At 57.5% G+C, this 16,897-nt stretch overlaps 4 protein-coding genes across 4 annotated transcripts; 2 read left to right on the top strand and 2 right to left on the bottom strand.

The window, feature by feature from the left end:
- Positions 1–832: 832 nt before the first annotated feature.
- Positions 833–1,863, top strand: BBK36DRAFT_1141850 (hypothetical protein; the record flags this gene model as incomplete). Its single annotated transcript, XM_024893483.1, has 5 exons — positions 833–1,055; positions 1,119–1,159; positions 1,379–1,622; positions 1,672–1,779; positions 1,823–1,863. The coding sequence occupies 5 exons, from the start codon at positions 833–835 to the stop codon at positions 1,861–1,863; spliced, it is 657 nt and encodes a 218-aa protein (XP_024749250.1).
- A 3,885-nt stretch (positions 1,864–5,748) lies between these two features.
- Positions 5,749–9,029, bottom strand: BBK36DRAFT_1203161 (glycosyltransferase family 90 protein; the record flags this gene model as incomplete). Its single annotated transcript, XM_024897251.1, has 4 exons — positions 5,749–6,474; positions 6,516–8,360; positions 8,490–8,752; positions 8,987–9,029. The coding sequence occupies 4 exons, from the start codon at positions 9,027–9,029 to the stop codon at positions 5,752–5,754; spliced, it is 2,874 nt and encodes a 957-aa protein (XP_024749249.1).
- Positions 9,030–9,510: 481 nt separating this feature from the next.
- On the top strand, positions 9,511–10,806 carry BBK36DRAFT_1160045 (zf-DHHC-domain-containing protein; the record flags this gene model as incomplete). The annotated part of the gene is made up of 1 exon (XM_024894258.1): positions 9,511–10,806. One exon carries the CDS (start codon positions 9,511–9,513, stop codon positions 10,804–10,806), a length of 1,296 nt encoding a protein of 431 aa, XP_024749248.1.
- Positions 10,807–10,966: 160 nt separating this feature from the next.
- BBK36DRAFT_1135588 (myosin) lies at positions 10,967–15,656 on the bottom strand. The gene is given in 9 exon segments (XM_024892698.1): positions 10,967–11,039; positions 11,053–11,213; positions 11,348–11,705; positions 11,759–12,029; positions 12,042–15,125; positions 15,223–15,280; positions 15,322–15,529; positions 15,559–15,571; positions 15,621–15,656. The coding sequence occupies 4 exon segments, from the start codon at positions 15,223–15,225 to the stop codon at positions 11,380–11,382; spliced, it is 3,684 nt and encodes a 1,227-aa protein (XP_024749247.1). The 5' UTR covers positions 15,226–15,280; positions 15,322–15,529; positions 15,559–15,571; positions 15,621–15,656; the 3' UTR covers positions 10,967–11,039; positions 11,053–11,213; positions 11,348–11,379.
- Positions 15,657–16,897: the final 1,241 nt, after the last annotated feature.

Here is a 16,897-nt window from a genome sequence, read left to right as displayed (position 1 = left end):
CTTGAGACGCTCTGATTAGCGGACGTTCGGCGTGGTCGAGGCGCGGTGAAGTTTGCAGGTCACGGGTTTTCAGCGGACGTAGGACGTCGCAGGCTGAGTAAGCGACAGGCAGGGTCGAGCGAGACGCCGGCGCGCTTAGCGACGACCGTAGACGGGCCGCCCTCCGCCGGGTATTTGGGGGCGGAGCACCGGCAGGACGACCGAGTCTGAGAGTGGTAGAGCGGGAGTAGAGTGGAAAAGGAGTGGAGCGGAGTGGCACTAGCGCGGAAAAAAACGCAGACTCGACACGACTGGCGGAAGGGGGGGGGAAGGGCAGAGAGCTTGTATATTACCCACTGCTCAAGCGTCCAGGCAAAGCGACGTGTTGCTTATGGTGATGTGATGCGGACAGGGTGATGGCGGGAAGGGGAGGCCACGGGTTCAGGTGGACGATGGTAGCAATACCACTTGAAGCAGCAGTAGTAACAGCAGCAAGCAGGCAAAGTCAGGTAGGGATACCTGATGGACAACAGGCGACCGCAGAATCGCTCCCTTTATTTCCTTGGCCCGGTCCGCTTCCGCTCTGCCGTCGTCTCTTTGCGCGTACTCGTACTCTGTCTGTACTGTACGTCTGGCAAGGTAAGGCTAGGTAGGGAATGCTGTAAGGCAAGGCAATGCGCAGGTGAGTGAGCGTGTGTATGTAGTGGCGAGGCGCGTAAAAAAGACCACTCAACCCCGCCAAAAAAATCAATTCAAGGGGATTAAAAAAAAAATTGTCGGGCGAAAAAAATGTCGGGAGGGAGAAAAAAGAGGCGCAACGGGAACGCGGGGTCTCGTCTAGGAGATACTATAGATGCGGCCAACGACTGGCACTGGCAGGGAAGAGGAAGCCGGAGAGACGACCGAGCAGATGCCTGTCTGCTCAAGCAGCGGCAGCGGCAGCGGCCCAAAACGCGGCCTGAGCTCCGCGCAAAAGCAGCCGAGTGCAATTTATGTCGCGAGAGGCGCCACCACAGGCCGGCTGGACATGGAGATGGGACGGGACGCCAAGGCCAGCCTGAGTCCGCTGGGCAGTTGTGAAGCTGGAACAGGGCCGAGGTTAGATGGAAAGAGCTTCGGTCTGGGACACGATACTACAGGCAGACCCAAGGTGGACAAGGGTGGCAACCATCCAGCCGTGGTGTGTATGAGTACTCGTAAGTGTACCTCAGGCGATCCCACGCCCAAGCATGCAGCCCGCGATGCCCCCAAGGGGTACAAGTCGAGGACGCCGTGGTTGTACTTGGACTCGCAGCACAAGTTCGAATCTACGGAGCACGACAAGCCCACGCACAGAGGCTAATGATAATAACGGCGACAAATGGCCTGCCGGAAGCATTTAACCACAGACCCCTGCTAGCTGGCCAGGAGGGCCGTCACAGAGCCCCAGCGCCATGCCGACCAGAACGCTCGAGTGAACAAGCGGGTTTGCTCGGGATCTAGCTCGAGGATCCCAGGTGGCGGGCACGGAGGACCAAGCCTGTTTGAGAGCAAGGTCAAGGCTCAGACCATCCAAGCCGCAGCCCACCACACCACCAGGCGAGCCAAGTTGAACGTCGTCAGAAGGCGGGAGGGATCATGGCACAGGCCGGGAAGAGCTGTCTGTATGTAGTATGTGCAAACATGGCGTGTCCCGCATGTACTGTGCTGTAGTGTGCTTGCACTTGTGCGAAGCGGACGAGAAGCCATCCAGGGCGGAGCCGGGCAGGGCACAGACGCGGAGCGTCAAGAAGCGGCATCGCGAATACGCTCGCTTATTAGGTACGGAGTCTCTGATGCGCAGGGCCAGGTTGAACCTACCCAGGTAGGGCTAAGGCCCAAAGGGCAGCGGAGGCTAGAGGCTAGAGGAGCGATGAGGCTTTTAGCACGCCACGAACCAGTGTCACCAAAGAGGAAGTTGGTAATAGCAGATGGAGGTATTAAAGGGACAGCCAGGAGGGCTTTTGGCCGGGTGTCATGACGGGTGGACAGATATTAGACAGACAGACGGACAGACAGACAGATGCAGACGAGGCGTAGTACGTGCGAATCAGATGAAGCCGGCGACAGGCACAGATACAGGTGGGTAAATAGGTGTAGCAGCGGGAAGAGAAAAGGAAAAAAAGGGAGAACAAGAGGGCACGGAGACGGACAGGGACAAGGGGGGCACAGGAGGTGTGTAATGTATAGATAGTACCTCTATCAACGAGAGGGAAGAGACAACAAGAAAAAGGAGTCCCTGACCATGGCAAGTAATACATAGATACGAATTGCCTGCTTTGCATGCCGGCTGCACGGAGCAAAACGAGCGAAATGAAGGGATCGCAAAAAGCAAAGAACCGGCATCAAGTGTCACAGCAAGAGTCGAGCGGAAAAGGGCCCTGCAGATCAGGCGCCCAGCGGCTGGAGCTGCATCTGATCACACCGAAGACAAGAAAAAATTTGTCGATGGATCGGATGGCAGCAGCGCTTGGACGCAAGCGAGAATCTGGGGGAAGGAGGGGAGGGCTAACGAGGGCTAACGAGCGGCCGGTACCTCCCAGGTACAAGGGGCCACGAACAGTGGGTAAGAGTGCCCTGAGCAGCAGGCCATTGGGTGCAGGCCGATGGGGCCTTGGGGGCCTTTGAAGGGACTTGGGGGCACTCGGGAGGGGACTTGGGGGACCATGGCGGAGTGCCGGCCACTGAGAGCCACGGCCGCACAGGCCAGCGCAATCGTTCCGTACATGTACCGGCCGCGTATTTTATCGCCTGTACCTTCCAGTTAGTAGCCGTGGGATTGGATGCCGCCTGCCACAACTGACAGGCGGTACGTGTGGTCTAGTATTAGTGGCAACTGCTCTTCTGGCATCTCAATCAGCTCCTTCCCATTGCTGTAATTTCCCCCAATCTGCCACACTGGACAACGTGAAGACGTCACGGAGAGGGAGTTGCTTCTCTCGCCTCACCTTGACCCGATCCCGATCATGAGCACAAGCGCAGAGCGAGAGTTTGCCTTCTCCAAAACGGCTCCAGGCCTCCAGCAGGGGCTCCTTCAACCCACCGCGGAACCGCTTCCTTGGCCGATAGTTCACTGCGGAGACTAACGCTTTCGTCTCGACCCTGTTAGGGATCTTATGGGGCACGGAGCACGGAATGCCGACATTTTACATGCCATTACAACGACTGCTTGTATCAGACGCAAGAGTACAAGGACTCTCCCACCTGGTCACTCTCTGGCAGCTTCACATCGTTGCTTCAAAGTGCTACTTGTGCTACTTGTGCTTACTGGTATCACGAGCCCTCAGACCGGCATCCCACGGAAAGAAACAAAGACGCTGCAGCATCGTCCACTTCTGGCAACTGGCCAGCTCGGGTTGCTAACTAATACATGAGACAAGAAGCCTGCTGACCGGGGGGCAACCGGTGAGGGAAGAGGATGCTGTGAGGAGGAGAGGATAAAAGGAAAGCACAAAGAAAAGAGCTCAATCACACCAAGAATGGGGCGGCTGAAAGAGGTCAAGCACATCACACAGCGTGCTACTGCGCGTGAAGCGCCTCCCGTCTCCCTGGATGCCCATGCATTGTCTCACAGCCAATGCCCGGCTGATCTGGTTGTTGTCCTTATCAACGCCCACGCCGTGACTAAATGCCGCTGGCAATGGCTCCGATCCTAACAGGATGCTCGGCTGAAACCCTGTACGGACGCACTTGCACGGCTATGAAACCGCCTACCGGCCGACTACTCCATATCTCATTCCTTTTCCCGTGGCCAGCTCGCCAGCGTCGAGCCAAGTCAGCACAAGACGGGGCTACAAGGACAGTATCTGGCAAAAGACAACGTGAAAGCACGGAGTTACTGCAGCTGGAACTCCCACCTGAGGTGGCCATACTTGGTACCCTGGCAAGGTTGTCCCTTCATGTTGCAGGAGTGCTCCCGCCTCTTCCTTGACCTCCGTCCGCCTGCAGCATCATGTCGGTTCCAATTCAGCACAATGTCGGCTCCCTCAGCTCTCCCTCCTTGGGATATGCAGCCCTGAAGCGTTCAGGCTGCGCATCAGCTTCGGTCGGGCTCTTCTACTCCACTGGTTGAGCCCCAGCGAGTAACGTTGCCAGATTACTGCTCCGGTTCTCCATATTAATGTCTTCACCTATGATATACCTGGCAGTCGTCGCCATATTGGGCCTCAAGTCTCGAGCATCTCGAAGGCTGTTATTGTCTGTTGATTTGAATGGCAAACAACCCTTCCGCGAGCTACTGGCGCCACTCTATGCATACAGTCTCAGCTTCAAGCCTACCGAGCACCTCCAACCGCAAAGTGTGCCTGCTCAAACCGCCGTGCATATCGGACGATGCTGCGGCTCCCCCAGTGTCTTGGGTACTGATGACGCCAAGGCATCGTCAACGCGCCTCTCTTCTGCCGTCGATGGTACGTCCGAGACTTGACCGGCGGCCCGGCTCGCCCCTAAAGGCGCTGTCAGTTCAAAGACTCGCGCCACTATCCTTCCCCTTGGCCTTGGTCCAATCCGCCTCGGCGGCAACCCCCCCCCCCAAACTGCTTCGCATCGAGCCAATCCTTTGACAGACCGAGCGCCCTGCGAAACTCCCACCGCATCTTCTTGTGCTTCCATTGAAATCTCGACGATGCCCTCCCATGTGCATGTGCTCCCGGTGCGATAATAATAGTCCAGAGGGTATCACAACGTCACATATCAATATCGCAGATGCTCATGTTTGCAGTAGAAGAAGCGCGTCGCATCACCAACACTGGGCTTGGTCACTTCGATGCTCAACCGTGCTCAGTTGGCAGACTACGCAGGAAACGCATCCGGGGTCACAACTCAATGGCAACAAAACAAGTATCTCGCTCGGCCTGCCGCAGAGGCTGTTGGGTTCGCCTAGCGTCACCCAGGTTGCAGCCGCCTTGCATGGACGATGAAAGGGCCGTCCATTGTTTGCTAGGAAGATGGTGCGAGCTGCAGTATAACCACCACCAGCCTCCTTGGAACTCAAACTTGCACCAAAGAGACAGCGGCCATGATAACAGCATGCCACCACATGCCACTCTCGCAAGCGCCCATCCCTGTCACAGCCCATTTCCCAAAACGCTTCTCTGCATGAAAGGGGCGGCAATTCCTCATCCATATGCCTCTGCCATCCAACCGCTTCTGCATGCACGTGGCAACCCGAGCCACTCTTCCATCTGCTACAACAAGAATGTACCATTTGAAATACTCAGAGAGGGGGGGAGAGCAAAGAACCCGCTCGTCATGCCTGGGCATATGGAGAGGCACCGAGGTAGACATGCATGTGCCAGCAGTAGTCAGAAAATTCCTCCCTCTCTCTCGTCATGCGGCTCATATATGTACTTTATGGCTCAGGGGAGAAGAGTCGCTGCTTGACGCAGGCCAATAATCACGCACTGTCGTCTGGAGACGTACGGAGTAACGACTTGAATTTAAGCCCAACTGGATCGGCGTGCTCCGTCCATGTGGTGAGGATCCACGCTGGGTATCACTTTGCTCTTCATGCCACAGAACAAAAGAAAAAGCGCTGCTTGCTGCTGTGCAACTGTACCTGTATGTGGCAGATGCATTCCGACCTAATCTAACGCTGGCCTTTTGCAATCCAATAACCCATCCGTCCCGGCATCCAGGGGAAAGGAAAAAAAAAAGAAAGGAAAATCATAGACTACTATGCCAAGTTTTGTCAGTCCTTTACTAAGGTAAGTGAGATACTTTGTAGATGTTCCTCTTCGTCTCGCCTTCTCTCTACTATCTCTCCCCGCCTTGTTGATGCCGGGTCCACGCGTCGTTCTGGAACGCCCCCTTGTCGTCTTTGCGGAATCCCAGGCCTTCCCTCTCGTCGTCAATGAGGCGCCCCCATTCAAGCAGGAGCCGGAACAGATAGATCTCCATGTCCTTCTCGCGGAGCGCCTTGGCCACCCATCGCTGGCCCTGCTGGACGATCCACTCGGCGTCCGCCGTCCTGCCCTGCATCGCCGTGTCTCTGCCATTGACCTTGGGCCGGTCCACCGTGCCCGAGAAGTAGGCAAACGTCGTGTGCAGCGCCTGGAACCTCGGGTCGACGGGGACAAAGTGCAGCCACGGCATGAGCCGCTCGGTGTACCACGTGCGGAAGATGGTCGACACCAGCGGCACGCTGTTGGAGCGCAGGGTGCGGAGCAGCTGCTGCTGCGGCGGGCCGTCGTCGTCGTCCATGAGGAGCACGTAGCGGTACTCGAGGGGCTCGACGGCCTCGTCGCGGAGGCCGTAGGCCTTTTGGACGAGCGCGCAGCCGTCGTGGGCGGCGCACGGCGTCGAGTTGGTCACGCCCACGCTAAAGGGCACCAGGGCGTTGGCCTCGGCGGCCGGGACCCTCTCGTAGCTGAAGATGTCGCCGTCGCCGGGCGTGGGGAGGACCATGACGACGTCGTCGCGGGCGTACGGCGCGCTGGCGAGGTGCAGCAGGCGGTACTTGTGGCTCCCGCGCAGGGCCTGGCATTGGGCGCGTGTTCCCCCACGACCCCTCTCCAGACCAGACTATCGTATCTTCGTGTAAACTGCCACTTGATGTCGGGCTGCTCCAGCCTCGTCCTGGGCAGCGGTATCACAATGTCGCCGAACTCGTCCGTCTTGGAAGCCCCGAACAGGGGGGCCAGGTGCCGGAGCGGCGCCCGCGGCGGGTCCGTGAGCGAGAAGCCGTGCAGCAGCCGCAGGTCGGGCTGAGCGCAGGTGTCCAGCGACTGCTGCCACTTTGCCAGGAATTGGCCGTACGTGTGATCCTTGGCGCACGACCAACAAAATTCCATAAAGTTCCAGTGAGGCCTCGTCCTACTCCGCGACAGGGGGGAGCAGGCGTCGACCAGCATCCGACGAAAATCACTAGCCGATATTCCTGGCGTTGAAAGGCCAGGAGGAGAAATAGGGGCAGCGGCAGGAGGAGGAAGGGCGCTGGGCTCGGCGATCGTTTCCTTCTCGTGCTCTGCTGGCGCAATGGTGCTGCCGTTCCCGTCGCCCGCCCCGTCCGTTGAGCGCCGAGTCAATAAATCAGCCACGGAGCTGAGCTGGGCAGCCCTGTTCTTGGTGTTCGCCTCCTCCCACGACGGTAACACGCGGGGCGCCGGGATGAGGTTGATGGGCAGGACCATGTCGGGGAGGTACTGCGAGAACTTGGCGATCATGCCGACCAGCTCGTCCAGGTCCGTGTTGTCGTCCGCGCGCCCCGTGTCCTTGCGGGAGACCTTGCCATCCTTGACGGTGATGGTGGCCACGTCCGGCATCGCCGCCATCTCAGCCGCCCTCTTGCGGAGCACAGAGGGAGCGACGTTCCAAAAGGGGCCCACGTCTCGGTCGATTTGCTGGAATTCGTCAATCATTACCGAGTCATCCGCGGCGTAGTTGTACCATGCGTCGAAGTTGGGGGGCGGCAGCCGCCCGTTGTGTCGCTCCTGGTAGACGGTGACAGCCGTCGAGAGCGTCGTACTGACGCTGACTAGTGCCTTCCAGCGGTCGTGTTCGACATGGGCTGTGTAGACGAGGTCATTGGCAGGATGGATGCCGTTGCGGAAGGTTTGGGGCTTCTTGACGAAAATGAAGATGGTCGTAGCCAAGAGGAGAGACAAGAGAAGGAACACGAACAGGATCCGCTTGATGAACAGGACGGAATGGAGGTCGTGGAGGTAGAGGAAGACGATGGTGCCGGCAACAATCATCCACAGCGGCCCTAGCGCAGCAAGTCGTGATAAGTGTAGCCAGTCACCGTAGTGGAAGATCTTATCGCAAGCGCTCCAAATGCCTACCAGAAACGTCAGGGTGCCGACGGGCGAGATCGTTGACGTCTCGCATACCCAAAACATTGACGAGATGAGCAGGGAGGCGAAAGCAAAGCTGTCCACCAGGGCGTCAAATCCATATAGGGAGCCAACGGAGACCCTCACTCCACGGGTGCCCCTGAAGATGGTGTTGACAACCCATACAAGTCCCACCGAGGCGGACGACAGCAGCAGCACCGTGCTAAGGATGCGCAGACGCAGCTTGATAGTCCTCGCCCAAGCCAGCAGCCGCCACAGCAAGATGATGATGGCAGCATCGAGCACGAGGCCAAACAGCTGCAGAGAGACGGTCTTGAACCGGCTGTCGATGAGGTGGAAGCAGAAGTAAGTCGACCTCCGAATGTTGGAGAGGGACAGGTACGTCCCCAGGGAGAAGACAAAGGCGCTGACGACTGTGTTAAACATGACGACGCGGGGGCCGCTGAACCAGTCCCAGATGTCGTCGAAGATGCTGCGCCAGGGGTCGTCGTCGTCTTCGGAGACGGGGAAGCCCCATCTGCGGCGCGTTTGGAATATCTCGTATGCAATGAGGAATATGCATAGGAAGGACTGCCGCAGAGAGTATCTGTTAGCGTTTCTACCCTTTCGTCTCATTGCTTCCTCATCATCAACATCCACATCTCCCTTCATCTTCGTCTTCATCCTCATCTTCTCCTTGCTTCAGTGACGTCATCCTACCTCGAGTCCAGGAGTAGCACATTGCTGCTGCTTATTCACCAGATGAAACACTTCCAAGCGAAGAACGATGAGAAACACCAAGGCCGGGACGGACCATCTCCGGGGCCGCTTGGGAAGATGGGCGTTTGACCCCTTGAGCAGCGCGTCATCGGAGGCGACGCCCAGTATCGACTCCTCGGCGGACACAAAGCGGCCGTCCGCTCCGGGGATGAATTTGGCTGCAGCGCTGATGCCATAGCAGATGAGGCCTGACAAAAGCAGTACTAATAGGGATGACAGCCGAGGGCGTTCTGGAGGCGCAGGGGAAAGAGGCTTGATGTTAGCTGATGTGGTGAGTGTTGGTGGACGCGGGAAATGCACATGCCGGTTAACGAGTGGCGCTCCAACGAGTGAGAGATGTAGACAAACGACAAGACACTGCTGTAAGACTCGTCAGCAACAACTCAATCCCAATCCCACAACAGTCAAAAACAACAGAGCGGAGAGAGCGTCTATACCATACCAAAGAGCAGACACATGCACAGCCGGGACTCGAGCCATGGCTCAAGAATTCCAAAGGCGGCAACTTTCAGGCACTCTTGTGCGCTGTCTGTGCAAAAGCACCTCTTAGCCGCGAGCAGTCCAGTAGACGGAAGCTCTCATTCTGCTGCAGCCAATTGTTACTGAGCAGCAATGACGAGACCAGCTATTGTCTTGCGTGTTCGTGTGTTTCTTCTCTTGACCGGAGTTTTCATTCCCTCATCGCCTCAAATCTCACCTCTTTGGGCCGTTTCAGGGGGCCACACCTGCCGTGCGGACGCGGCGCTTACATAAGATGGATGGGACCATTTCCGCGCTTCTCCGCCAAAGAGAACTCCGACTGCAAGTATCAATACGAGGTCGTTGCCTCACGCACTCTGGAGTAGTCAGCAACTGACAGCATGTGAACTCTCTCGAACAAAACACAACTCCAAGCCATGCTCCATCCTCGCACATCGAGAGCATCCCCGCCAGCCTCGCCCTCGCCCTCGCCCTCCCCGCAATGGCAGGCCTCAGCGATGCGCCCTTCATCGAGGCCCTCGCCGTGCCCGCCGTCTGCGCCCTGATCGCCTTCCTCAGCTACTTCAGCCAGTACATCTTCTTCCACGACCCGGACCTCCTCCCCGGCCCGCCCTCCCGCGCCGAGACCCTCGTCTTCAACGGGCTGCTGCTCTGCCTCTGGATCAGCTACTTCCGCGCCGTCACCGTCGACCCGGGCCGGTACGTCTTCGAGGACCGGGTCCTCGAGGTGACCGCCGACGACGACGGCGGCAGCGGCCGCTGGTGCAAGAAGTGCCAGGCGCCCAAGCCCCCGCGGGCGCACCACTGCCGGCACTGCAGGCGCTGCATCCCCAAGATGGACCACCACTGCCCCTGGACGAGCAACTGCGTCTCCATGACCACGTTCCCGCACTTCCTGCGCTTCCTCGCCTACGCCAACGTCTCGCTCTGGACGCTCGGCTACCTCCTCTGGCAGCGCTTCCTCGCCCTCTGGGAGACGCGCCACATGCCCTCCCACCTCGGCCCCTCGCTCTTCGGCCTCGTCGGCCTCTCCGCCACGGCGCTCACCTGGTCCGTCACGAGCCTCCTGCTGGGCCTGATGCTCTTCGGCACGCTCAAGGGCTGGGTGCTCAACCGCACCTCCATCGAGGAGCTCGAGTACGACCGCCACGAGGCGCACTTCCGCAGCGGCGCGCGCGACTGGTGGGACCTGACGGGGCCGGACGGCGAGAAGCTCAAGTTCGAGCACGTCGAGTTCCCCTACGACGTGGGCTTCTTCGCCAACATGGCGCAGGCCATGGGCACGTCCAACGTGCTCCTGTGGTTCTTCCCGCTTGCGGGAAACCCGCGGCTGAGCAAGACTGCGCCCGGCCCCGGGTGGACGTGGGAGGAGAACGGCTTCAACCGCAAGGAGGGCATGTGGCCGCCCATCAACCCCGAAAAGCTCCGTCTCTCGAAACGAGAACTGGGCGTTTCGCGGCGCAACTACGAGGCGGAGCTCCAAGACTACGGGCTGAGCGCCGAGGAGCAGGTCGAGGCATTCAGGAGGCGCCAGGAAGAGGATTTCCGGCGCAGAAACAGGAACCTGATGGCGGAGCTGGAAGAGGTGGATGATGATGTGTATCAGCAGCGCAGGAGTGATGATGACGAGGGCTCGCTATTTGGGTGGACCCATGCGGATGGCGATAGTCTGGGGGATTATGGCGTTGACGAGGATGCGGAAGAGCAGGATGAGGACGTTCCCCTTGCGGAACTTTTGCGGCGGAGGAAGGGGAATGGCCTATATGTTGATGAATAGGTAACAATCCAGCTTTAGCATTCCTGTTGGAGAGACAAAGGGCGTATGAACAAGCACATTGGTAAATGGCGTATACGATAAATAGATGGGCACTGTACTAGTATACTATGAAGAAACTTTATTTTTTCTAAAACAGCAAATTTGAAAGATATATATAAAAGATATATAAGAGGCATTTCCCAGGGGCCCCCCATGGCTCATTCACAAGGTCCGGTGCCTCCCTCCACCACTCCTCTCTTCCTTTCTCCCCTTTTCTCAGACCTAATGAGTACCAACCACACGCTTTCCGAGGTCTATAGTAAGGTACGTCAAGAAAGGAAACGACCGTGCCAAGAAAAGAAAAAACGCACACACAATGGTTGCCCAGACTCTCGCACACGTTCTGTGTACTATACAACAAATTCTGCCCAGGACATGAGAACAAGATGAGGTGGTTCTTCTCCTGTCAATGGGACACAAAGTTGATTTCAGTGAGCAAAATGGAATAGGGGAGGCGAGAAGGATAAAGAAAACTGTATAAAATGCCTTCATGACAAGCAACCATCGTAGGGCAGCATCGACATTCGTGGGCGTTTACCAGTCGTCGGTCTCGTCGTCCCTCTTTTGGTTCATGGCGTTCTTGCGTGCCAGGAGAGCATCTGCCAAGCTGCCTCCCAGGCTGGGCGTCGGCGTGCTACTACGGCTATCGCCGCCCGTGCCGTTGAGGCTCATGCCAGAGTCCCTCTGTGCCAGGTCGGCGGGCTTGCGTCCACCTGCCACGGGCCGCTTTGTCGGCGGCACGGGCTTCGCCTTGGCCGAGGGCGGCGCTGGAGGTGCTCGAGGAGCGGGCGCCGCCTGCTCTTCTACATACGCTGCGGGTACCCAAGCCTGTCCTTGAGCATTCTTGGCTAGCCACCAGCCTGTGATACTGTTAGTTGACAGCAGCGCTGATCCGGCGATGGACGATACGTACCATTGTTCTCCTTTTGGATAATCTCAAGAATATCTCCCGCCTTGATGGTCAGTTCGTTCTCCTTCTGGCCGGCGAAATCATATAACACCTTGGCCATGATCTTGGGCTTAGCAGCAGGAGGGGCAGGAGGGGCGGGCGGAGGGGGCGGCGCTCGAGCGCTGCCTGACGGGTTTCTGGCGTGGCTGTTGACCGGCTTGTGGGCATTTCCGACGACGGGGATCTGGTGCGTCGACGAGCTCAACGTGCTTGTGCTTGCCGAGGGACCCGCGTTAGATGAAGCTGATGATGATGCCGAGACTATGCTACCAAGAGCAGCGGGCGGCGGAGGAACGCTCCTGGTACCGGTACCCGTTGGTCTCGGCTGAGTGTTGCGGGTAGCGGTGATCCTAGACGGCCTGCCTCCCGGACCACCGGGCTTGATGAGCTTGCCTCTGGTGATGGGTCGCGGCGGCACGGGCTTGGCCTTGGGCATCGGCCTTGACACCGAATTGGGAGGCTCTCCCTGCTGCGTGTGGATCGCACCACTCTTGTAGTAGTCAGCTCGCTGCTGGGAGTCCTTGAGGACCTTGACCTGCTGCAGCTTGCCCGGCTTCTTTGCGTATTCAATGGTCTCGCCAATCTTTAAATTGAAACCTCCCGGCATGGCACGCTGCATCTGCGTAAACATTTCCGTCTTGAAAACGCAGTTCATGAGCGGGTCGGCTTCCTGAGGAGATCCGATTCCCAATGAGAACCAGTCATCTTGGGCTGTGGAAGCACCAATGAACTTGATGGAACCCAGAGGGATGGCCTTTTCCACCTGGATCTGTGGCTGGCCGTTGATGAGCAGCTGGGCGATGATGTAGAATTTGGAGTTGGTCACGATGATGATGCGAGGGCTCGGCTTGCTGGAACGACCAAACTTGGCTTCGAGAATCTCGCCACGGCAGGAGAAGATGCCGCGCTCATTTGAGCCAAGGTTGGCTGCCTGCCGCAGAGGAGCACCCGGTCCGTTCATGGCGTTGATACCGAGATAATCTCCCAAGAACCTTCGCGAGCCGAGAAGACTCATGCGCCGTCTCTCTTTTCGCCCCTGGAGAACCTTGTGACCCTGATCACGCAGCTGCAGATACTCTGCACCGGTACGCTTCTTTCGCCAGAAACGCTGGATTCTCGTGGCGGACTCGGCTCGGTAGGCAAGGTAGGCTCGCCACATGCGCTGGATACGAGTGGCCATGTTGTGCCAGTATCGGTCTCTCATGTGTTCCAGGGCAAACAGCGTCTCCGGCGACTTGATGAAGGCCTTTGTCACACCCATCTGCCACTCTTCCTTGGGAATGCTCGTGTCCTTGAGAATCTGCTTGACGGCATCCTCGTATGAGCCTTGCCACGTGTATTCACCGGCGTATGAAGTGGCGGGCGACAGCAAGAAGAAGCGATCGACAAACTTATCAAAGGCTTGTCGGTACGCAAAACCAGCTCTTCGGATACGAACGTTCTCCTGCAGACCGAGGTACTTGATCTGATGCAAGACATTGGGCGAGTTGTACTCGGTTGGCGACTTGTTTTCGTTGGGCTTGATCGTTCGAATGTACGATGGCTGGCACTTCATGAGCGTATCAACCAAGAGGTTTGCAGATGTGCGAATACGATCTCCCGCAGACGGCGGCTGCTTGCGGTTGTCCTGATCGACTTCGTTGGGGAACAGCGTGTGGATGAATGCGTTTCCGCTGCTCTGGAACAGGTTCAACAATCCCTTCAACAGCTGGTCTTTGTTCTTATCCGTGATGCCGTCGACAGTGTAGCCGACATCACCGGCGTAGTGCTTGATGATGAAGCTGCCTTGTCGGGGAATCAGATGGGCGTGTGACATGCCGTTGATGCTCTGCATAAAGGTTCGGTCGCAGGCGGCGGGATCTGCGTGAGCCGTCTTGGTCGCGTCCTTCATGGCAGAGAAGATGCCGGGCGGGCGGATCTGCTCAATCAGGTCACACACAACCTTGTTGTCAAAGTACTTGATCGGCGTCCACTGGATCTTTTCTCGCGCGTATTCCTCCTGCTCGGCCTTGAGGGTGAGCTGGATGAAGATCTGCTGCAGCTTCTCGTTGACGTAGTTGATGCACAGCTGCTCGAAGCTGTTGTTCTCGAAGATTTCGAATCCGTAAATGTCCAGAATGCCAATGGTGTTGGAGGTGGCCTGCCTGGACTTGAGAGAGATGTTGATACGCTCGACGATCCAATCAAACAGGTTGCTGTAAATGGCCTTGGCCAGCGCGTCTCGGGTTGCCATTGCCTGGGCAGGGTTGGCCGGCGACTCAATGACCTCTCCATTTCGGGGCGTAAGAATACGGATGGTAATGCCCTTGATGACCTCTTCAGGCGTACACTGCAGCAGATATGCCACAAAGTCCACCACCGACTTGTCCACCACCTCGGCGTATCCGCTCTGGTCTTCCTGGAATCGAATATTGCCGATCCACAGGATGGCGGCCAACATGCGGAAGATTTCATCCTGCTCCGACTGGCTCAGCCCGATGACCTTCATGGCATTGAGCGTGTCCTGGAACTCGGCGACATCGTCTATGCCGTCCACGTCGAAACACTTGGAGCGGCTGGTGTAGAGGTAGGTCTCGGGCTTTTGGATGCCGTACATCTCGCGGTACTGGCTCGGGGCCGCTTTCGTGAACTGGTAGAAGATGTGGAAGTTGCGCTCGTTTGTGATCTGGCCGACGACTCGCGTCTTCTCGAGGAGGTAGTTTGTAATGTCGGCTCCGACGGGCTCGCCGGTGGAGTTGAAGTAGAGCTGGAGGTATTTGCCGAAGCGCGACGAGTTGTTGTTTCGCAGCGTCTTGGCGTTGCCAAAGGACTCGAGCAGCGGGTTGGTTGCCAGCACCATTTCCTTGATCTTCTTGATGTCGCCCGACTGCTCACCAGACACACTCGCTATGTACTGCATGATGCGCTTGGCGGCCTCGGTCTTGCCGGCTCCCGACTCGCCGGAAATGATGACGCACTGGTTGTCGTTGTACGCCTTCATGTTGTAGTATGCGGACTCGGCAATGGCAAAGACGTGCGGCGGCATTTCCAGCCGGTTCTTGCCCTTGTAGCTGTCGAGGACCTGGTCGGTGTAGATGCCCAGGTCCCGGAAGGGATTGACCGAGACCAGCACATGGCCGATGTATGTGTAGATCTCGGCGCCCTCGAACCGCTTCTTGAGATTGTCGTTGATGGCTTCGTTGGAGACCTTGCTGAGCAGGGTCAAGTCTGACACACCGATCTCCTTTTTCTTAGTCACCTCGTATGTCGCCTTCTTGGGCTTCTCGCTGCTGCCGCCGCCCGCCGCCTGGGCATTCCGGGCGGCTTTGTCCTTGGGACGCCTTGAAATACCCTAGAGATTGGAGAGGAGCGCCTGTTAGAACGATGCCGCAGAGTTTTGGTGGTGGAGGGGCTGCGATGGGGGGGAAAGCGGGAGTTTGAGTGCGTACCATGGTGGATGATGGAGAGACGGCACAGCAGGGGGGGTTTTGAAAGAGAGGGAGAAGGGAGAAGGCAAGAAAACAGAAGAAGAGAAAAGAGAGAGAAAAAGAAGAAGGATGAAGCGACGGTCTATTCGAGCATCAGACGCCTCTTCCGTGCCGGGCGTTGACGAGGGCAGAATCGGCGGTTTTGAGCGAATGCGTTGGTTGACCCAGAAAGGCGACGGCCATGAATGTGGCTTGTCGAGATTCGCGGCCGAATGATGCGGTGCCTGACGAGTGACGTTTGGCGCCGCTGGCCGACCTTTTTCCGTGGCTGGTGGATTCAACCACTACTGCGATTACAGTGTGGATGTTTGATTCCTGATGAGCACAGCCACGCCGCTGACAAGTCCGTTCCGCACCAGACAAAGTCCCTCAGGGATGGGCAATTCCAGTTGTTTTGCTGGGCAAATGCACGACGCTTCAAATCTCGGTACCCGCGTGGTAATTTATGTGCAGCAGGTTCCCTGACTGCTGCTTATTCTTGCTTCTCATTGATACGACGAGCCCATGCAGCGTTCGCTCCGGCGCCTCCGTAGCCTCGCATCATCGCGCATATTCGTTTTCATTGCCTTCTGGAATACGCACCGTTTCCAGGCTACCATTTACATACCTAGATACTAAAAAGATGCTCACTCCCTCCTGGGCACTTGGTAGCCGAAAAGCGGATGCCTGCGGGTGCTCACATCATTCCTCATTGCTCCGGCTCTTGTTCCCGGTCTCTGCCATTCCGAGCTCCGGCGCCGTTGGATGGTCACGATGGGCACTGCCGGGCCTCTCGAGCCCGTCGCAGGCCAAAGAGAGATGGATATCCAGTTGTTTGCTGGCGCCCGATGCCTTCGTCAACGCTCCGCTGGCGGTGGAGACGCTCCCTTTCCAGAGCGTCCACTGCACTGCTGCCAAGTGCACCGCGCCATTTGATTTGCTCGCCACCAGATCTTGCATGTGCGTCCTGACGATCGCCTCCTGGCTGGTGGACGATACGCGGGAACGGAGGTGAACTCGGAGAGGGCTGGCTGTCCAGATGCCCTGTGTCTTCGTGCAAGCGCGATTTGTTGACTCGATCGTGAACTTGATTTCATTCACAGGCAGCCTTGCACCGAACCTTCCGCTTGCCTAGATTGTGTGGTATCTGAGATGTAAACGAGCATACCAAGTTGAGGCTCTTTTGCCATCCATCCGTCAAACATGCTTAAAATCTCCTCCCCGTCCAAGAAAGCATCCACATCCACAGCCCAAGCCATGTCGCCCTTCCACGCAAGCCACTCGCGTGGCCCTTTGCAATTGGCGCCAGCCTCTCTGAGACAACCCGCTGCTGGTCCTCGCCTAACAAGATGGCGTCTCGTAACTGAAACCAAACATCGGCGCAACAGAGTCGGGACCCCTTAATTGGGGACGGGGACGCATAAACTCATGCCGCCTCATGTACTGATATCTCATGCCTCTTCAATGCCTCCTTTCGCAAACAATGCCTTCACGAAACAGAACTCACTTGTAGAACTGCAATTCGATCCCGAGTTACAGAGAATATCCCATAAACAATCTCCCCAATTGTCTCGACTCGTTTCTCGCGCCACCACGCGACACCACCATCCCCTTGAAGCCCCCCCAGCCCATGACCTTCAAACCACGTCCGTCTGGC

This window comes from Trichoderma citrinoviride (assembly GCF_003025115.1).
Source record: "Trichoderma citrinoviride strain TUCIM 6016 unplaced genomic scaffold BBK36scaffold_8, whole genome shotgun sequence".
Taxonomy (NCBI): domain Eukaryota; kingdom Fungi; phylum Ascomycota; class Sordariomycetes; order Hypocreales; family Hypocreaceae; genus Trichoderma; species Trichoderma citrinoviride.
The sequence above is the reverse complement of the archived record's forward strand: the minus strand, read 5'-3'. Positions and strand labels throughout refer to the sequence as shown.